The following is a 17,114-nucleotide window of genomic DNA, read 5'->3' on the forward strand; positions in this document are numbered from 1 at the left end:
ACCCCGTGGAGACGGATGTTCTGCATAGAAGGGCTTGCTTTTAAATGCTCTCTGAATTCCCTGTGTTACTCTCCCAGTACAAAGGGAGTGTGGGTACAGCTGCATAGGGTGCTACTGGAGAAAGCTGTGGGTTGAAACGAGAGGGAACAGAACAAGGAGGAAAGGTCAGAGGAGACATCAGAAGCAGCTACTGAGCAGAGGTATGGCTGTGGGCAGCAGACAAGCCAGCTGTTGTGCTAACTGGCGTAAGAAAGCGTGGCTGCCCACTGGCGTCTCAGAGCAGGAAGCCTGAGAGGAAGGAAGGAAGACTGCATGTGCAAACAACACTGTCGGCCACACATGGTTGCTCTCTCCAGCTCTGTGGTGTCAGGTGACAGACACAAGACAGAGTGACAGGAATGAAGGCATCCTCGCCATACGTGTAAACTCATGCCAAACAAGTTGCCACTGTCCCCAGATCACATGCTGAGAGTGAGGGGAATCCCCAAAGGAAGAGAAGCAGCCTCTCACCCTAGAAAACTGGCTAAAACAAACTCTTAGCCATGATGGCCATGTAAATTCTCAGCCCAGAAGCCTTTGGATCTCACTGAAGAACAGCCCCAGAGATTCCCAGGTACCAGGGGCCACTCTGCCAACCACCGTAAGCCTCCACGTGAAGAGAAATGTAAGAAGATGAGGAAAGAGCTCCCTGACTGAGCCACCAAAGTATCCAGCCAGGAGAGGGAAGCCCAGGGGTAGAAGTGCTCACCAGACCAAACTGACAGAAAAGTTTTAACAAAGAGCACACAGTGTAAACAGAAACACAACAGGCAAACTCCAAGAGACAGAACCGCTCGGCTCCCCTGAGAGACAACGAGGCACTTTGTAGCAGTTAAGAGAAGTTATTTGGCCTTTCCTCATGGGTCATTTGTCTCGTGGGTCATATCTGAATAGATAAGAGGTGGGCAGCTCATTATCTTGTTAGGTAGTAAATTTTATAATCTCATTTGTCCTTCATGAGACTGGCTATTTATGGAGAGGCTCCCATCGTCATTAGGAGATAGGTTGTAAGTGTTTATATAAAATATCACAAGTCCACTGGGCCTAGCTGCAGGTGGTGAAAGTCTTATTAGATAGTGGAGGATTTGGGAGTTCTTCTTCCATTCGTATGTGGGGGGAGGGGGGTTATCTCTATGCTGGGGAAAAGTCACCCTGTGAGACTTAGATATATCTATTTACCTGTGGCCTCTGCCTCATGTCAGTCACATACCTTGAGATAGCCCCCTTCTCCAATATATACAAAACCCACCTCCTGCCGTAATGGTAGGAAGAAAAATAATTTTGCCCTCAAGAGCCAAGTCTGGCTGATTGGTGTTAGATCTTTGGGTCATCGTATTAAGGATCCTGTGGCTATATCTAAACTTGTTGGTAAAGGCCTATAATCAATTAGCTAGCTGTGTCATAGATAATCAGGGGAGAACATGAAAGAGGGTGTGTGGAAAGGCAGGATGGAAATATGTCTAAGGAAAGGACCGGAAACAGTGACCAGGACAATTTGCTTGCAGTGGGGATGATTATCTTTGTAACTTTTTGTTGTTCCATTTGATAGATTAAATAATTTATGCTTTCATTTAAAAGTCACACACCCATTGATTTCATGTGAAAAGTTCCAGCTATCTATAAAACACCTATACTCTGGGAATACAATTTTAAACAAGATATCAGTCAATACCTGGCTTTGTAACTGACCCCCATGTGACCCAGGTAAGACCCTTCTTTCTGGGCCTCAGTTTCCTTCTGTCAATGCCTAGAGTCAAAGGTTGTTTGATTATGGAATAATTGGTCACTCTAAGTAGTTTAATTGGGTTGGGAAATATTTATCAATTATTTTTCACTTGTGTTGAAACTATGACAACTACTCTACTATAAACTGAGATGATATGTGCTTATGATCTCAAGGCACAGAAGGCTAAGGCAGAAGGGCTAGAAACTTAGGGCCAGCCTGAGCTACATTAAAAACCCTGCCAACAGCCTAAACTCCAAAAACTGTACCTCAGAATACTTTGTGAACATGCAATAAGAATCCAGAGAGCGGATGGATTCACGTGACCAAATAAGCCAAGAGGAGTGTCATGGAAGGTGTAGAGCACAAACTAGACAGAGGGGTGGACAGACCTTAGACAGAGGGGTGGACAGACCTTAGACAGAGGGATGGACAGACCTTAGACAGAGGGGTGGACAGACCTTAGACAGAGGGGTGGAGGAAGCACTGAGGAAAAACAGTGACAAACTAGAGACCGTGGCAGAGCGTGTGTTAGAAGAAAACTATAAGGCTGGGTAATTACACTTGCCCTATTATAGAATATCTAGAAAGCGAGGCAGCGGAGCTGGGGCTCTGTGGAGCTAAGCAGATTATTGAATACCAAAGTGAAAAGTAAAATATAGTTTCACAGTTGGAATATAGAAGGGACTGGGAAAAGACAGATCGAACTCAGGAAGACTGGCAGTGCTGATGCCCAGTTCTGAGGTGTAGAGCGGATAGGAAGACAATACAATGTCATTCTGAAGCAAAATGAGCCAAGAATCACCTAAGTTATAGCTGGCCTTTGACTCGCTAATCTCATTTACAAGATTTCATGAGTTTAAATGAGATATCAGCTCATTTATACTTACTAATATCTTCCTCGTGGTGTGAGACAAAAGGATCAAAAGAAATCAAAAGTTAGGTGAGTCCATTAGCTAACTAATGAGCTATATGAATGGAAAGAGAGATCGCGCTCAAAGCACCAGCTCTTAATAGGCGGCTCACTTACCTCGAGGTTACAAAGAGCTATACCCTGCATTCTTAAAAGACGGACCATTGGTTGGTGTATTAAAAGGCTGAAACCCCTATAACAGAGAATATATCAAGAACCAAATCCTCTTTCATCAGTCCAACTCTCAAGCCACCACCCAGTCCAGAAATAGCAGAAAGATTCAGGAAGGTGTTTTCTTGAGAAAATGGAAGAAACAGTTAAAAAAAAGCAACGAACTTTAGAATACTTAACGCAGGCCATCACATTCTGAAGCAGAGTGGAACTGACAGAGTGAAAATAAAACACCTGTAGGAGTCAGGATGACAAGACAAGACTCAAACGCCAAACGCAAGACAGAGCGGCTATCTGCTCGTGGCCCTGCTAACAGTTTGGCCACCGACAAGGCACGCCATCCCTGCAAGCTGAACTTCCCAAACTGTGAAATGAGAGGACCAAAGAGCCTCCAAGTGCTCATTTTTCTTTTCCAGTTCTAACATTCAAGGCCTTGATATGTATAGAATAATCCGTGAGAACATTACCGTCTGATTACAAGCTTTGCCCTACCATCCTGGGTATTTACCCAGTGACGAGAAGTCACCATATCATAGCAATGTGCACACACCATTGTTACAGCACTGCTCGCAATAGATTATAAGCATCTATCAACAGAGGAATGACACAGGAAATGTGATATGTGTTCTCATATATATACACTTATATCTATACATTGTATAATATATATATATACACATTTTGTCACAATGAAGCATAAAGTAATGTTGCTTACAGAAAAATAGATGCAACTACATATAATCACACTAAGAAAATTGCATCAGTTTCAGAAAGACAAATATTACACGCTCTCCCATTTGTTCCTAGACTTTATAGAACCACAAAAATCATATATGTACAGATGATGTGAAAATAAAAAAGAAGCCATCTAGAAAACCAAAGTGAGTTTTGGGAGGTTGTGGCAGAAAGGGCGTGTGGGGAAGAGGTCATGGCGTGTGGGGAAGAGAATATGTTCAAAGCATGTTGTATGCATGAAAACAACCTTGCCTCACCCAGAGTGATACAAAGCTTAGGGATAAGATGGGTCAACCACAGGAGTGCTGTCTGCTCTCCCAGGCGACCTGAGTTTGGTTCCCTGGACTCAGGGGAGGTGGTTCTCAACTGCTCATAACTCCAGCTCCACGTTGTCTAATGCCCTCTCCTGACCTCCATGGCAAACATTTGCTATACAAAGAAATAATTTTAAAAAGAAAAGAATCATCTCACTTAGTACTCAGAAGCCTCCCCTGCCCACCACACATACACAGGCAGAGAGATAGAGACAGAGAGAGACAGATACAGAGAGACAGAGACAGAGAGAGACAGAGAAAGAGAATGTTCTCTAGCAAAGAAAAGTCCTACAAGAAAACATCTGCCCAAACTATAACCAAAGTGTAACCAGTAGTAAATAAACAAACACACATTGTTTATGATGCAGTTCTACAAAAACAGCCATTCTGGCATTCTGTCTAGAGAACTGCCCACAGTGCATTGGGCAAGTCCTAAGAGCATGAGAGCCAGGGAACTGGGAAAATGACAAGTGGTTCATGTTGGTATCAATAGGCAGCATCAATCACCTCTGGGAGAAAGGAAAACTGGTTCAGAGCTGAGGAGGGCATCTTGCGGGTTGGGTGGGGGGAACACAGGCAAGACCACCACAGGCTGATTTCAGAGGCATGAGCCACTGTGGGCTGACTTAAAAAGACACACAAGATGAATTTCCCTCTTTGAAAAAAAATATCAAATTTGGCTTCAGGTTTTTTTAAGAGGGGTTTTGGACCCCTCAAAGAAATTTCAATAAGGCAAAAGTTTTACTTCACAGTCAAGTTCGTCTACAAAATCGTTGTTAGTGTCATGTGTTTGATGTCTTTAGCGGCATGAGAACTCTAAGGTCACTGCTGCCCAGAGGGAGTGCTTCTAAACAAATACTGAGAGCTCCGAACTGTTTTCCTTCTAAGACACCAGGAAGAAGGTACCACTAAAGTTTTACCTTCCAAAACATGAAACGTAGCTATTCTTGAGGGCATGGACCGTGTCCCTGGAATGGTCCTAAATAGCCCTTGAATGAACATGTATGTGCATTGTAATATTAATAAAGCTGGTTAGTAGAAAGGGAAGCAGCCGTTCTTAACCCAGGCTGCATACCCAGGAGTTACTTGCCTGCTGGCAGTGACACACGGGTCACCAAGGGCAGAGCTTCCCAGCCACATGCCACACAACATTTGCAGTTGTGCTGATGGGGCAAAGTCAATGTGCCTCTACACAAATGGGGACGTGGTCATCAGAGCTCCTGGGCTCTGTCTCTGTTTACTACACCATGATGGGGGTGGGGACAGGGATGGAGACACTTACTGAATAAAATTTACTGTTGAGTTATAGCAGGTGAGATCTCATCTCCAAGCAACCTGGGCTCTGTGATCAGATAGGATAGATCTTGATCACATCCAATGGTCAAATCACATCCTGTCAGAGGTTCCCCTTCAGTGGCCTGTTTTCTTTCTCTTATTAACTGAGGTCTTCGTTCATGCCTATTGGTCTTCGATGGCCAAGCAATGATAGAACCATGTGTAAACTACAGTGGTAATTATGGAAATGATCACCAATCCCTGTAATATCCAAACCTCACACAGCCCAGCTATAGCCTTTGTCAGGCAATAAAAACCTGTCACTTCTAGTTCAATATTTATAAAACATTGAACATTCAACATAAACAAATCATTTTTTAAGTTTTTATGGGTTGTGGAGATGACCTGGATCAGTAAAATGCTTGTCATACAAGCATAAGGCCCTGAGTCTGACCCTCAGCACTTGTGTTGGGGAAGCAGATACCATGGCTGACGCCTATATTCCCAGCACTGGGGCATGGTGGGAGCTGTGGGCTGAAAATCTCTTGGACTCTGTGGTCAGCCAGTTAGTTCAGTCAAATTGACTCAGGCTCAGGCTCAGAAGATACCCTGTCTCAAAAACTGTGGTGAAGAGTAATAAGGAAGAAACTCACTGTCAACCCTGGTCTCTACACACAGATGCATGTGCACACACACAGGCACACACACATGCATGCATGCACACATGCACATATATGTGAATACCTACATATAAACAAACACACATACAATGGTCTCTACACACAGATGCATGTGCACACACAGGCACACACATACATGCACACGCACAGGCACATATACATGAGTACCTATATATAAACAAACACATATACAATGGTCTCTACATACAGAAGCATGTGCACACATACAGGCACACAGGCACACACACATGCATGCACACACACATGCACATATACATGAGTACCTGCATATAAACAAACATACATACAATGGTCTTTACATACAGATGTATGTGAACACACACAGGCACACAGGCACACACACATGCATGCACACACACATGCACAGATACATGAGTACCTACATATAAACAAACACATATACAAATATTACATAGCCTGGCATGGCCATTGTTTCTTTATGTCATTCAGAAATTAAAATGCATATCCCTCATTAACTTGTTTAACAGTATTCTGAGTGTCTACCATCGATGTACCAGATGCGTGGTAGATGCTGGAGGTGCTGAAGGAAATCAAATACCTCACCAGTCAAGAACATGTGATTAAGCCCAGCTAGGCAAGAGTCTGTGCAGGTAGGTATAAAAATCGCAGCTGTTCCCCCAAGGAGAAGAAACCATTCTGCCTGGATCAGAGGAGCCCTGTGCCATTAGAGAGAAGTGTCCTCCCTGTGGCCATGTCCCTGCGGAGTGTTTCATAGGCCTTATCTGGTCTTGTTACAGTATTGCAAAGAAGCAGGAGATAGGCTCCAGATACCTGTCATCATTTACAGGTCAGGTTGGGAAGGGTAGCCCTCCAGGGGCTGCATATTTCTTTGTGGAAGAATTACATCCTGCCGTTAAGGAAAGTGTCAATGAGGGTACATGATTTGCAAAATGCCAAGCAGGAAGTAATGGCCTCTGCGTTCCAGATGGTGCCTCTGCTCCTTCTTTCCTGCCACCCCCCTGGTATGTCGTGTTTCTACAGTAATAATACAAGTGCTGCCCTTGACGCTCCCTTCATCTGCTCAGAGCAGTCTACAAATGCTTCCCCGGGTCTACGAGGACTCTGTGCTCACTTTTGCTCTGTTTTCAAGGCATTGAAAGTTGGTTGCTTCCTGTTCAGTCTTTGTTGTAGAATCTCTTCCCACCTCTTACCATCTGGAGCTGGAGCTCAACAGCTAGGAGCTGCGGACTACAGACAGGGTGCTGGTCCTATGTGAGAGGTACTTGTTACTTTGTAGCAGCTCTTTCTACCTCTCAACCCTTGCCTGTCACAGCCAAGGGCTGTGGACTACAGGTGGTCCTTCAGTAGCCTGTGAGAGGTACTTGTCACTTTTGCTTTGTTGTGATGGGGCCATCAGCTCTATAACACATGGTAACCTGCCCCACTCACTTTTCTGCCTCTAAGCCAGTGCAGAATCTGGTACTAAACACAAGGAACCCAGGTCATCATAGACTCTGCCTGATTAAAGAGCCCATTCTTACGAGGCAGCCCTCAGCTGCTCAACCCAAAACCTAGTCAACGTCTACCTGCGCTCCTCTGGCTGGTTAGCCACCAAAAAAAAAAAAAAAAATTGAGCATCGTAACAAAAACATTCCTGTTCACATTGCTTGTCCCAGACAAATGTTCCTTTGGTTTCTGCACCGTCTTTGTGCATACCCAAAAATAGCATGGATTAGTGCAAGGCATTTGTTGTGAGCTCTGATATACAGGATGAGGGAAAGCTCTTTTCTTGTACCAAGCAGGCTTGCACTACTCAGTACAGTGCAATGGGGAGTGAGAGGGAGACAGAGAACTAGGAGTCGTGAGGCTTGATGTATTCCCTGGCTTTTCTATGGTTCATGAGTTTTGGTGAGTTGATCCCTCTAGACAAGAGAGGCGGCATGATCTCGACGTTCTCATCCAGTTCTGAGTTGATGATGCTGAGGAACCCTGGCCAAGGGAAGGGCTGGCATCCCAGCCCTGCTCTCTGAGGAAGGAGAAGCAGCTCCAACAGCAGTGCTCTTCTGGCTGGATAAAGTGTACTGTGGAGAGATAGACCTTGCTTCGTCAAGGGGTGAAAAGACATACCTCTCTGGTCTCACACTGTGTGTCTTCAGAGATGTCCCATGGCAAGCTAACATACCAGGAATTGCTGAGGGGTGGAACTAGTGGGTACTTCTCATCCTTGAGGGTAAGGGGGCAAGGCTGGGCCATGGGCACAATGCCAGCCCACTGGCTGTTCTTCCCTCTGAGCTAGGGAGAGTCACCGTTCCGTGTTCCCTTTTGATGTGAGAGGGTACAGACAAGATGTTCTTCCCTGCTCACACATGCGCCACAGCTCCTGTTCCCATCTGAGCATTGTCTCTGCATGAGCAGGAGCGTAATCTAAATCTGTATTTTCAAAGTTTCATGTTCATGCAAATTAACAGAGGGACTTGTTAAAATGCAGATTTTTAAGTGAGTACTTTGGAGATGACACCTGAAATTCTGTGTCCCTAGCAAGCTCTCTTGTGAAATCTGTGAAGCTGGTCCACACAGCACACAGTAAGTAGAAAAGACACAGAGGAAAGGATTGGAAGCCAAAAGGCCAGTAGTTCACTTTGTAAGATGCTACAGAATTCGCTGTAAGCCTTGATTTCCAGCTCTGTGCAGTAACAATCCTCACCCTCTTCATTTTGAGATGATTCTAAACAGGACAAAGTATGCAAATGTTACAGTGTAGACATTCCACTTTTACAGCCAGCCAGTGCACCAACCCCGCTCTGGCTGCCCCAGAACCCAAACAGATCATGCCTGATCTGTGTGCCCTGAGACTACCAGAGCCTCCCACTAACAGACCTTGGGTGGGCCTAGGAGCCCAGGTAGTTCATTCCTATCAGTTCTCAAGCTATACCATGAGAAATCTTCTTCTTCTTCCTTTTTTTTAAAAAGATTTATTTATTTATTATATGTAAGTACACTGTAGCTGTCTTCAGACACACCAGAAGAGGGCGTCAGATTTCATTTTACAGATGCTTGTGAGACACCATGTGGTTGCTGGGATTTGAACTCAGGACCTTAGGAAGAACAGTCAGTGTTCTTAACCACTGTGATACTCTCCCCATAGTGTGGCAACTGAAGATGGTGTGGTACAGGAAAGGTTCTCTCCTAGCCAGTAATGCATTCCAGACATTTGGCCCCTCCTATAATGGGACTTGCAAATCTTTGATATGCAGGTAACTCAAGCAGGAGGTCCTATTGAAATTTGAGCCCTGGTTTCACCTGAAATTATGAATTTCTAAAAGAATCGATATCATGAATTAGTCTCAAGGTTTTGTTTTGGCTTTGGTTTCCTTTTTAACTGGTCTGGGGTGAGGAGGTTCAGACACTTGTTTAAGCAGCCAGAGGGTCTAATATGCAGCCACCATCCTGTACAAAGACTAACGCAGTTACCCCTCCAGCATCGACCTATCTCACTCCCTCTCACTCCCTCACCTATAGCTTCTGGGTGTTCTTCTTGGCTCCAAGGCTTGGCTCTTACAGATGGGAACCAGGTGGCATACTGACTTGTCTTTTCTTGCCCCTGGCTAGGTGGCAGTGGAGAGCAGTCACACGGAACAGGCCAGTGGAAGGCAGAGGAGAGCTCTGAGACCGTGCTCCCCAGGCGTAGGAGTGTGTTCCACATCGAGTGGTCATCCATCCGGAGGAGGAGCAAAGGTGCGTAGTCCTCTCCCCCATGCTCAGGCCCCAGCTTCCTCTCTCAGAGCAGACAACAGACTACACACCCACCACACATGGCTTTAAACACAGGACCACTGCCCAAAGCCACAGGTCTTCTGTATCTGGACACACCCAGCTGATGGGGAAGCAATCCAGAACAAGTGTCAGGCTTCTGTGGCGCCAGGGAGAGGCCTCAGCTTGACTCTGGAATTACCTGTAACCCATTCACAAGGATTCAGATTTAACCTATCAGGAATACAGCCTGGGCCAGCAGCCAGATCTTTTAGAGCTCTTCATGAGATTCAAATTTGCCACCAGTTTATAAAACACTGGTCATATCATACAAGGTGCCACTGCCTCCAATCTCAACATTCAGGAGACTGAGGCAGGAGGACAGCCAGAAGGAATCTCTCTCAAACAAACTATCAAAAATCCACCTGTTCAGAAGGCTGATGAAAAGTTCTCACTGTGACAGTGACAGTGATCAGAGGGCCAAAGCAGAGGGGATGGTGCAGAGAAGGGGACCAGAGGTCAGCCAGGGCCAAGCAGAGGATCCTGGAGAGAGAGTCCCAGTCAGCTGAGGGGCGGACAAGCCTCTAACCAGACAGGACAGAGCACAGTTCCACCACAGCCCCCAGGGTAGAAGCAGAAACGGCAGGGTTTCTCAGCTGACCAGCTGGTTGTGCAGGGGCACCGTGAGAGACAGATCTGACCCCTGGGTTGCCTTGGTGTCAGTTTGTCCTGCTGAAGCTTGTCTCATTCATTCATCTAGGCAAGGGCCTAGAGCGGGTATGGGAAAAACTTGCAGGTCTCTGAGAAAGGTCTGGAGGTGGGGCCTGGGGGCGGGGTGCAGCCCGTGCAAAGGGGCCTGGCATGGAGAAGTCACGGGACGGCTGAAGCCTGTTCCAGACAGAAGCAGAGGCTCAGAGAGTGGCACAGAAGGGAGGTCACACGTACAAGCCTCAAGTTCAGAGGCACCCTCTGTTTCCTCTTTCCAAAGCTTCCAAATGTTATTCATTCCCCTTGAGTCAGAGGCTCTCAGCCTTCCTAATGCTGCGACCCTTTAATACAGCTCCTCGTGTTGTGGTGACCCTCCCCCCAACCATAAAATTATTTCATTGCTACTTCATAACTGTAATTTTGCTACTGTCATGAATCGTAATTTGGTTTTGCCAGTGGTCTTAGGCAACCTCTGTGAAAGGGTCTTTCGACCCCCCCAAAGGGTCGCGACCCACAGATTGAGAACCGCTGAAGGACTTCCAACCCACACCAGTGTTTGTAGTTCCTACTTCTTCACAAGTGGAGCATGCTGCCTTTGACACACCCCTGCTAGTGTTTAAACACCACACACACACACACACACACACACACACACACAAATGACAAGAGGAATGAGAGCCGAGACGAAGGCGAGCCCAGCCTGCCGTTCTCACACTTGACCACAGGAGGGCACCAGAGTACCAAGTCCAAAGCTTCTAAGGCCTGCTCTTTTCCAAGAGGACAGAAACCAAAAGGATCATCCTTAAAAATGAGCCAGCCTGACCATGACGGAAGATGTTTAGAGTCACATTGCAAGAGTTTTATAGAATTACAAGGGCAGAAGGACATCTCAAGACATATCGCAAGTGACTACATGGTTGTAGTCTGTCCTGACCCAACTATTAAAATGCTAAAATTCAAAGACAAAAAAATTTTCCTTATTTTCTGAATTTTATTAGCGTTTCTTGCCCAGGTGTGGCAGAAGGTTATTTACTAGAGGAACAGGAACTTTATGGTTAGGCCACAAAGTATGTGCAGTCATCATTAGGTTAAAAATAAATATCATCATAGCTGGGCATGGCGGCTCTTACCTTTAATCCCAGCACTAGAGAGGCAGAGTGGATGTATCTCTCTGAGTTCAAGGCCAGCTCGGTCTTCATAGCAAGTTCCACGCCAGCCAAGGCTACACAGTGAGACTTTGTCTCAAAATAATAATAAAATAATAATAATAATAATAATAATAACCAGGAAAAAATAAAAAAAAAACAAATACCATAATCCAAACAGGGAAGAGGAGAGTAAGAGATGGAAGGGAATAATTTTAAAACCATCTGCCTGAGGAGAATCAGTGCCAGGTTCAAACCCAGATCCTGCATGGTTTGGTTGCCCACTGGTCTGGCTGCCCACGACTTTATGAAAAACGGGCAAAGGGCATCAACAGTCCAACTTCTTTCTTGCTAAAAGTATTCCTACTGGCACGGGAGAGGTGGATCTTGCAGAGGTTTGATTCCCAGCACACACAGTGGCTCACAACCCCCTATAACTATGGTTCCAGAGGATCCAGGCCCTCTTCTGACCTCTGTGGGCGCCAAGCACGTATGTGGTGTGCACACATAACTTGAGAGCAAACCCCTCACACTCAGATAAATATTTGGCAAAACCCTCACACACAATAAAAGTAAATAAGTATTTAGAATGTTTTAATTTATTTAATTAATATATTAATTAGTTAATTAATAATTTCATAATGTATTTCTGTCATATATACCCTCAACTCCTCCCTCAAGTCCTTGAAAATCTACCTTCCACTCTATATCCCAACTTCATGTCCTCTTTTTTCTCTTTTTACTTTTTTTCTTTCTCTCTCTCTCTCTTTCTTTCTTTCTTTCTTTTTATAACCCACCAGGTCTAATTTGTACTGCCCATACAGTCCCGGGTATGGGGCCATCCTCTGGGGGGGGGGGAATAGTTTACTCTGGGGGGCTATACTCTTAAGGGAAACTGACTCTCTTGCTCTCAAAAGCCCTCAACTGTAGCTCCTCACTCAGGGGTGGGGTCCCTACCACTCTGTGCTAGACTGCTGATGTGCTTGGTCTTGTGCAGACAATGGCAGCCACTGCTAGCGTGTGCCTGTAACAGCCCTGCCATGCCCAGAAGGAACCATGGGCTTCTATCCTCACCTACCTCTGGCTTTAACTCTTCTGCCCTTTCTTCCTCCATAGTTGCCAAGCCTTGGGGGATGGTGTGGGGGATGGTATGGGGGATGGTGTGGGGGATGGTGTGGGAGATGGTGTGGGGGATGGTGTGGGGATGGTATGGGGATGGTAGGGGGATGGTGTGGGGGATGGTGTGGGGGATGGTGTGGGGATGGTATGGGGATGGTAGGGGGATGGTGTGGGGGATGGTGTGGGGGATGGTGTGGGGGATGGTGTGAGGGATGGTGTGGGGGATGGTGTGGGGGATGGTGTGGGGGATGGTGTGGGAGATGGTATGGGGGATGGTGTGGGGATGGTATGGGGGATGGTGTGGGGGATGGTGTGGGAGATGGTGTGGGGGATGGTGTGGGGATGGTATGGGGATGGTAGGGGGATGGTGTGGGGGATGGTGTGGGGGATGGTGTGGGGGATGGTGTGAGGGATGGTGTGGGGGATGGTGTGAGGGATGGTGTGGGGGATGGTGTGGGGGATGGTGTGGGGGATGGTGTGGGGGATGGTGTGAGGGATGGTGTGGGGGATGGTAGGGGGATGGTGTGGGGGATGGTGTGGGAGATGGTGTGGGGGATGGTGTGGGGATGGTGTGGGGGATGGTGTGGGGGATGGTATGGGGGATAGTGTGGGGGATGGTGTAGGGGATGGTGTGGGGGATGGTGTGGGGGATGGTGTGGGGGATGGTGTGGGGGATGGTGTGGGGGATGGTGTGGGGGATGGTGTGGGGGATGGTGTGGGGGATGGTGTGGGGGATGGTATGGGGGATGGTGTGGGGATGGTATGGGGGATGGTGTGGGGATGGTGTGGGGGATAGTGTGGGGGATGGTGTGGGGGATGGTGTGAGGGATGGTGTGGGGAATGGTGTGGGGGATGGTGTGGGGATGGTATGAGGGATGGTGTGGGGGATGGTATGGGGGATGGTAGGGGATGGTGTGGGGGATGGTGTGGGGGATGGTGTGGGGGATGGTGTGGGGGATCGTGTGGGGGATGGTGTGGGGGATGGTGTGGGAGATGGTGTGGGGGATAGTGTGGGGGATGGTGTAGGGGATGGTGTGGGGGATGGTGTGGGGGATGGTATGGGAGATGGTGTGGGGGATGGTGTGGGGGATAGTGTGGGGGATGGTGTAGGGGATGGTGTGGGAGATGGTGTGGGAGATGGTGTGGGGGATGGTGTGGGGGATGGTGTGGGGGATGGTATGGGAGATGGTGTGGGGGATGGTGTGGGGGATAGTGTGGGGGATGGTGTAGGGGATGGTGTGGGAGATGGTGTGGGAGATGGTGTGGGGGATGGTGTGGGGGATGGTGTGGGGGATGGTATGGGGGATGGTATGGGATATGATCTCCACTTGTGGGAGGGCACTCCTTTGACACTTACCCTCTGCACTGGCCACTCCAGACCCTGTCCATCCTACATGTCTTCATAGAGAAGCCACCAACCCTCTAGACAGCTACTTCCTCTTCTAAAATACAGGGGTCAAGCTAAGTTGAGGCATCTTGACTACAAAGAACCACTGGGGTCTCTGAATTTCCTATATTCCTTCATGCCCTGTTTACGTGAAGATTTACATTTTTTCCTTAAGAGAGGCCCCCAAAAGGACCTGACCAATAAAGGAATGAAGGGCTCTTAGCCATTAAGTCCAGGGCTTTATCTGTCCTATAGAAGATACCAAATGGTCTAGCCCAAGTCTTTTGAGAATTACTGGCATGGTGCTGAAGTGCAGGTGTCTGAAGTGACGGTTCTCTCTTTCCTTCCAAATCCAGTGTTTGGGAGAGGTGAACACCAAGAGAGACAAACCAAGGAGCCGCTTCCCTGCCAGCACCGGAAGCCCACAGTGGAGCTCTTTGTGAGTACAGCGACGATCCCAGAGCAGAGACAGCACCTTGCAGCCCAGAGCCCACAGCCGGCTGGGGGGTTGTGGTCCATCAAGGAGGCACTGACTTAGGGAGACATCTCTTGATTCCTGTTTTCAGACCTGTACGTGGATTTAAATGTCTATTTTCCTTGGTTTGCTTAGTTAAAAGTCATACCTTTCATCTGGATTGTTTAACATCAGTTTGCATTTGGGGAATAAGATTGTGTCGTTGTGCCTTAAAAAAAAAAAAAAAAAACAGAAAACCTTTGTAATTTGATCTCATACCTCTCTATTTAAAATTCAGAAACTTACCTAGGGGAAGATAATTTCTTTCAGAAAGAATGTAAGACAGTAATTTTTTAAGAAAATCTAGACATCAGTAGTTAAATCTTCGTTCTACCATTTGACTTTGGCCCTTGCAAAGAGAACCTCTGCCTGCCTGGGTCCTCACCCGCAGAATGAGAGCGACGTTCTACCTCACTGAGGTTGCCTGTATCAAATGAGATGGTGTGCAAAAACAGCCTAAAGAGACAGGAGATGGTTAAATAGCAATTTCACACAATCTCAAATGGAAATCTCAGCTTGTCCCTCACCCGCACCCCAAGAGACTTCAAATGTCACCTGGTGTGACAAACCATAACATGTGGATGCTTCTTACCTCCCTCTGGCCCCTGGCAGGACCTGGGCACCATGGAGGAGAGCTCTGAGATAAAGGTGGAAGCCAACACAGCCAGGACTTCCTGGATTCAAAGCTCCATGATCACTGGGGGGAAGAGAGTCAGCAAAGCTCTCAGCTATATCACGGGAGAGATGAAGGAATGTGGCGAGGGACTTAAAGGTACCTTCTGCGACTTCATTCCCCCCTACTCCCCCCCCCCCCCCCGTTTCCTCCCTCACCCCCTGGAAGCATGATGTAGGCCTTCTTTAAAGACCAGTCCTGAGGTCTCTTTCTGGGATATCTCAGAGAAGCTACGGGTGTTGTTAACACATATCCTGGGGTATAACCACCAGTCTTTGTGACTATACTGTAAGGATGGATAGGTGGGAGAGGTCTTATTTCTCAACAGAAAAGTCCTGCTGACCCAAATGCACCATCTGAATATTGCAGACCAGCACTGGGATTTTGAATCCAGCATTCTAGACAAATATGTGCTGGGTGGCTTGGGAAGCTGTGTCTACCGAGCCAGGTGGTTCTCTCTGGGAATCTCCATGTTGCTCAGCTCACGGGTTTCACACTCTCTGGGCAACAAGAGAATTTTCTGGAAATTGTATGCGACTCTCATAGGAAGCAGAAACAAACTCATGGTAGGTACCCATGGAAACCCATCCATCCCCACCATGGAAAAACAGCCTTAGAGACTAGTAGAGGCTGCATCCAGCTAGCAATGTCTGGCAGTGCTCTGGCCATTCAAATGCACCTCTGGACTCTTTATTTAGCCTCCTCTGAGAGGTGAAAATTCACACCAATCCCCTGAAGACCCTCACTCCACCTGCCACCGGGGGCCTGGGTCAGGCCCGACCTGCTCTGGGCACTTTTTTGCTGACTTTCCTCCTATCATTTCAGACAAATCTCCGGTGTTCCAGTTTCTGGACTGGGTGCTCCGAGGCACGTCCCAGGTGATGTTTGTGAACAACCCTCTCAGCGGCCTGCTCATCGTTCTGGGCCTCTTCGTGCAGAATCCCTGGTGGGCCATCTCGGGATGCTTGGGTACTATCATGTCCACCTTGACTGCCCTCATCCTGAGCCAGGACAAGTAAGTCCCCAAGGCCCAACATTCTAGTATAATGGGAGGCCCCTCCCTAGGAGACCCACCATCTCTGTCCTACCCTCTAGCCTCAAACTTATCTAAACAACGGTACTCATAACTAACTCCTCTTTGAACTTAGTGAAAGTTAGACAGGTTATCTATCTCCCTAAAGGGTATCCTGATGGCTTGTCAGGTCCTGACTTAGAAAACTATGACTCTGAAAAAAAAAAAAAGAAACAGTTAAAAATCACAGGAAGGTTCCCACTCCACCAGCCCATCCTTGTGCCCCCAGGTCAGCCATTGCGGCAGGACTCCATGGCTACAATGGGGTGCTTGTGGGGCTCCTGATGGCCGTGTTCTCAGACAAGGGCAATTACTACTGGTGGCTGCTGCTCCCTGTCATCGGCATGTCCATGACTTGGTAAGTTTACGTCTATGTGTGTGTGTGTGTGTGTGTGTGTGTGTGTGTGTGTGTGTGTGTGTGTTTGCAAGCACACACACACATTCTGGGAATACAAACTCAGGACCTAACATCCTTTGCACGGCAAGCACTTCACCCACTGAGCCTGCTCCCATCCCAAGTAACATCCTTCTTAACCTAACCCTATGATTTTTTTTTAACTTCCATTTTGAAGTGTTTGTTTCGCTTGAATGTCAGGAATACCGACTAGAGGTGGTTACTAAAGAACCGAGAGCAGCGTGCCTGGTCATCCCTGTGCTGTATCTCATCAGCTACCATCCAAATTTCAAAGAGTTTCTAGACTCGTCCCACCCCGGAATATAAAACAAGAAACCTCCCAGAGCTGTGCAGAGTCCTGCCAGTGTCTGGAAATCACATCCCTCCTGCTCCACCAAGATGTCCTCCATCCCTTTGGCCGATGCTCAGATGGAAACAACCAGTCAGCGTAGACCGAAGGTGGCCATGAGGCAGAAACCTCAAAGTACCAGGCTTCTTCACACTCATTTCCACAAAATGA

The 17,114-nt window shown here is 47.4% G+C and overlaps 1 protein-coding gene across 1 annotated transcript in view; it reads left to right on the top strand.

Moving 5' to 3' along the window:
• Slc14a2 (solute carrier family 14 member 2) overlaps positions 1 to 17,114 on the top strand; it is a 75,376-nt gene that overhangs the window by 47,458 nt on the left and 10,804 nt on the right. The window contains exons 10-14 of the mRNA XM_052155937.1: positions 9,442 to 9,567; positions 14,298 to 14,380; positions 15,068 to 15,227; positions 15,954 to 16,143; positions 16,430 to 16,558. Of these exons, the coding sequence (XP_052011897.1) occupies positions 9,442 to 9,567; positions 14,298 to 14,380; positions 15,068 to 15,227; positions 15,954 to 16,143; positions 16,430 to 16,558 (688 nt within the window). The remainder of the gene's footprint in view (positions 1 to 9,441; positions 9,568 to 14,297; positions 14,381 to 15,067; positions 15,228 to 15,953; positions 16,144 to 16,429; positions 16,559 to 17,114) is intronic.

Source organism: Apodemus sylvaticus, chromosome 13 (genome assembly GCF_947179515.1).
Source record: "Apodemus sylvaticus chromosome 13, mApoSyl1.1, whole genome shotgun sequence".
NCBI lineage: Eukaryota > Metazoa > Chordata > Mammalia > Rodentia > Muridae > Apodemus > Apodemus sylvaticus.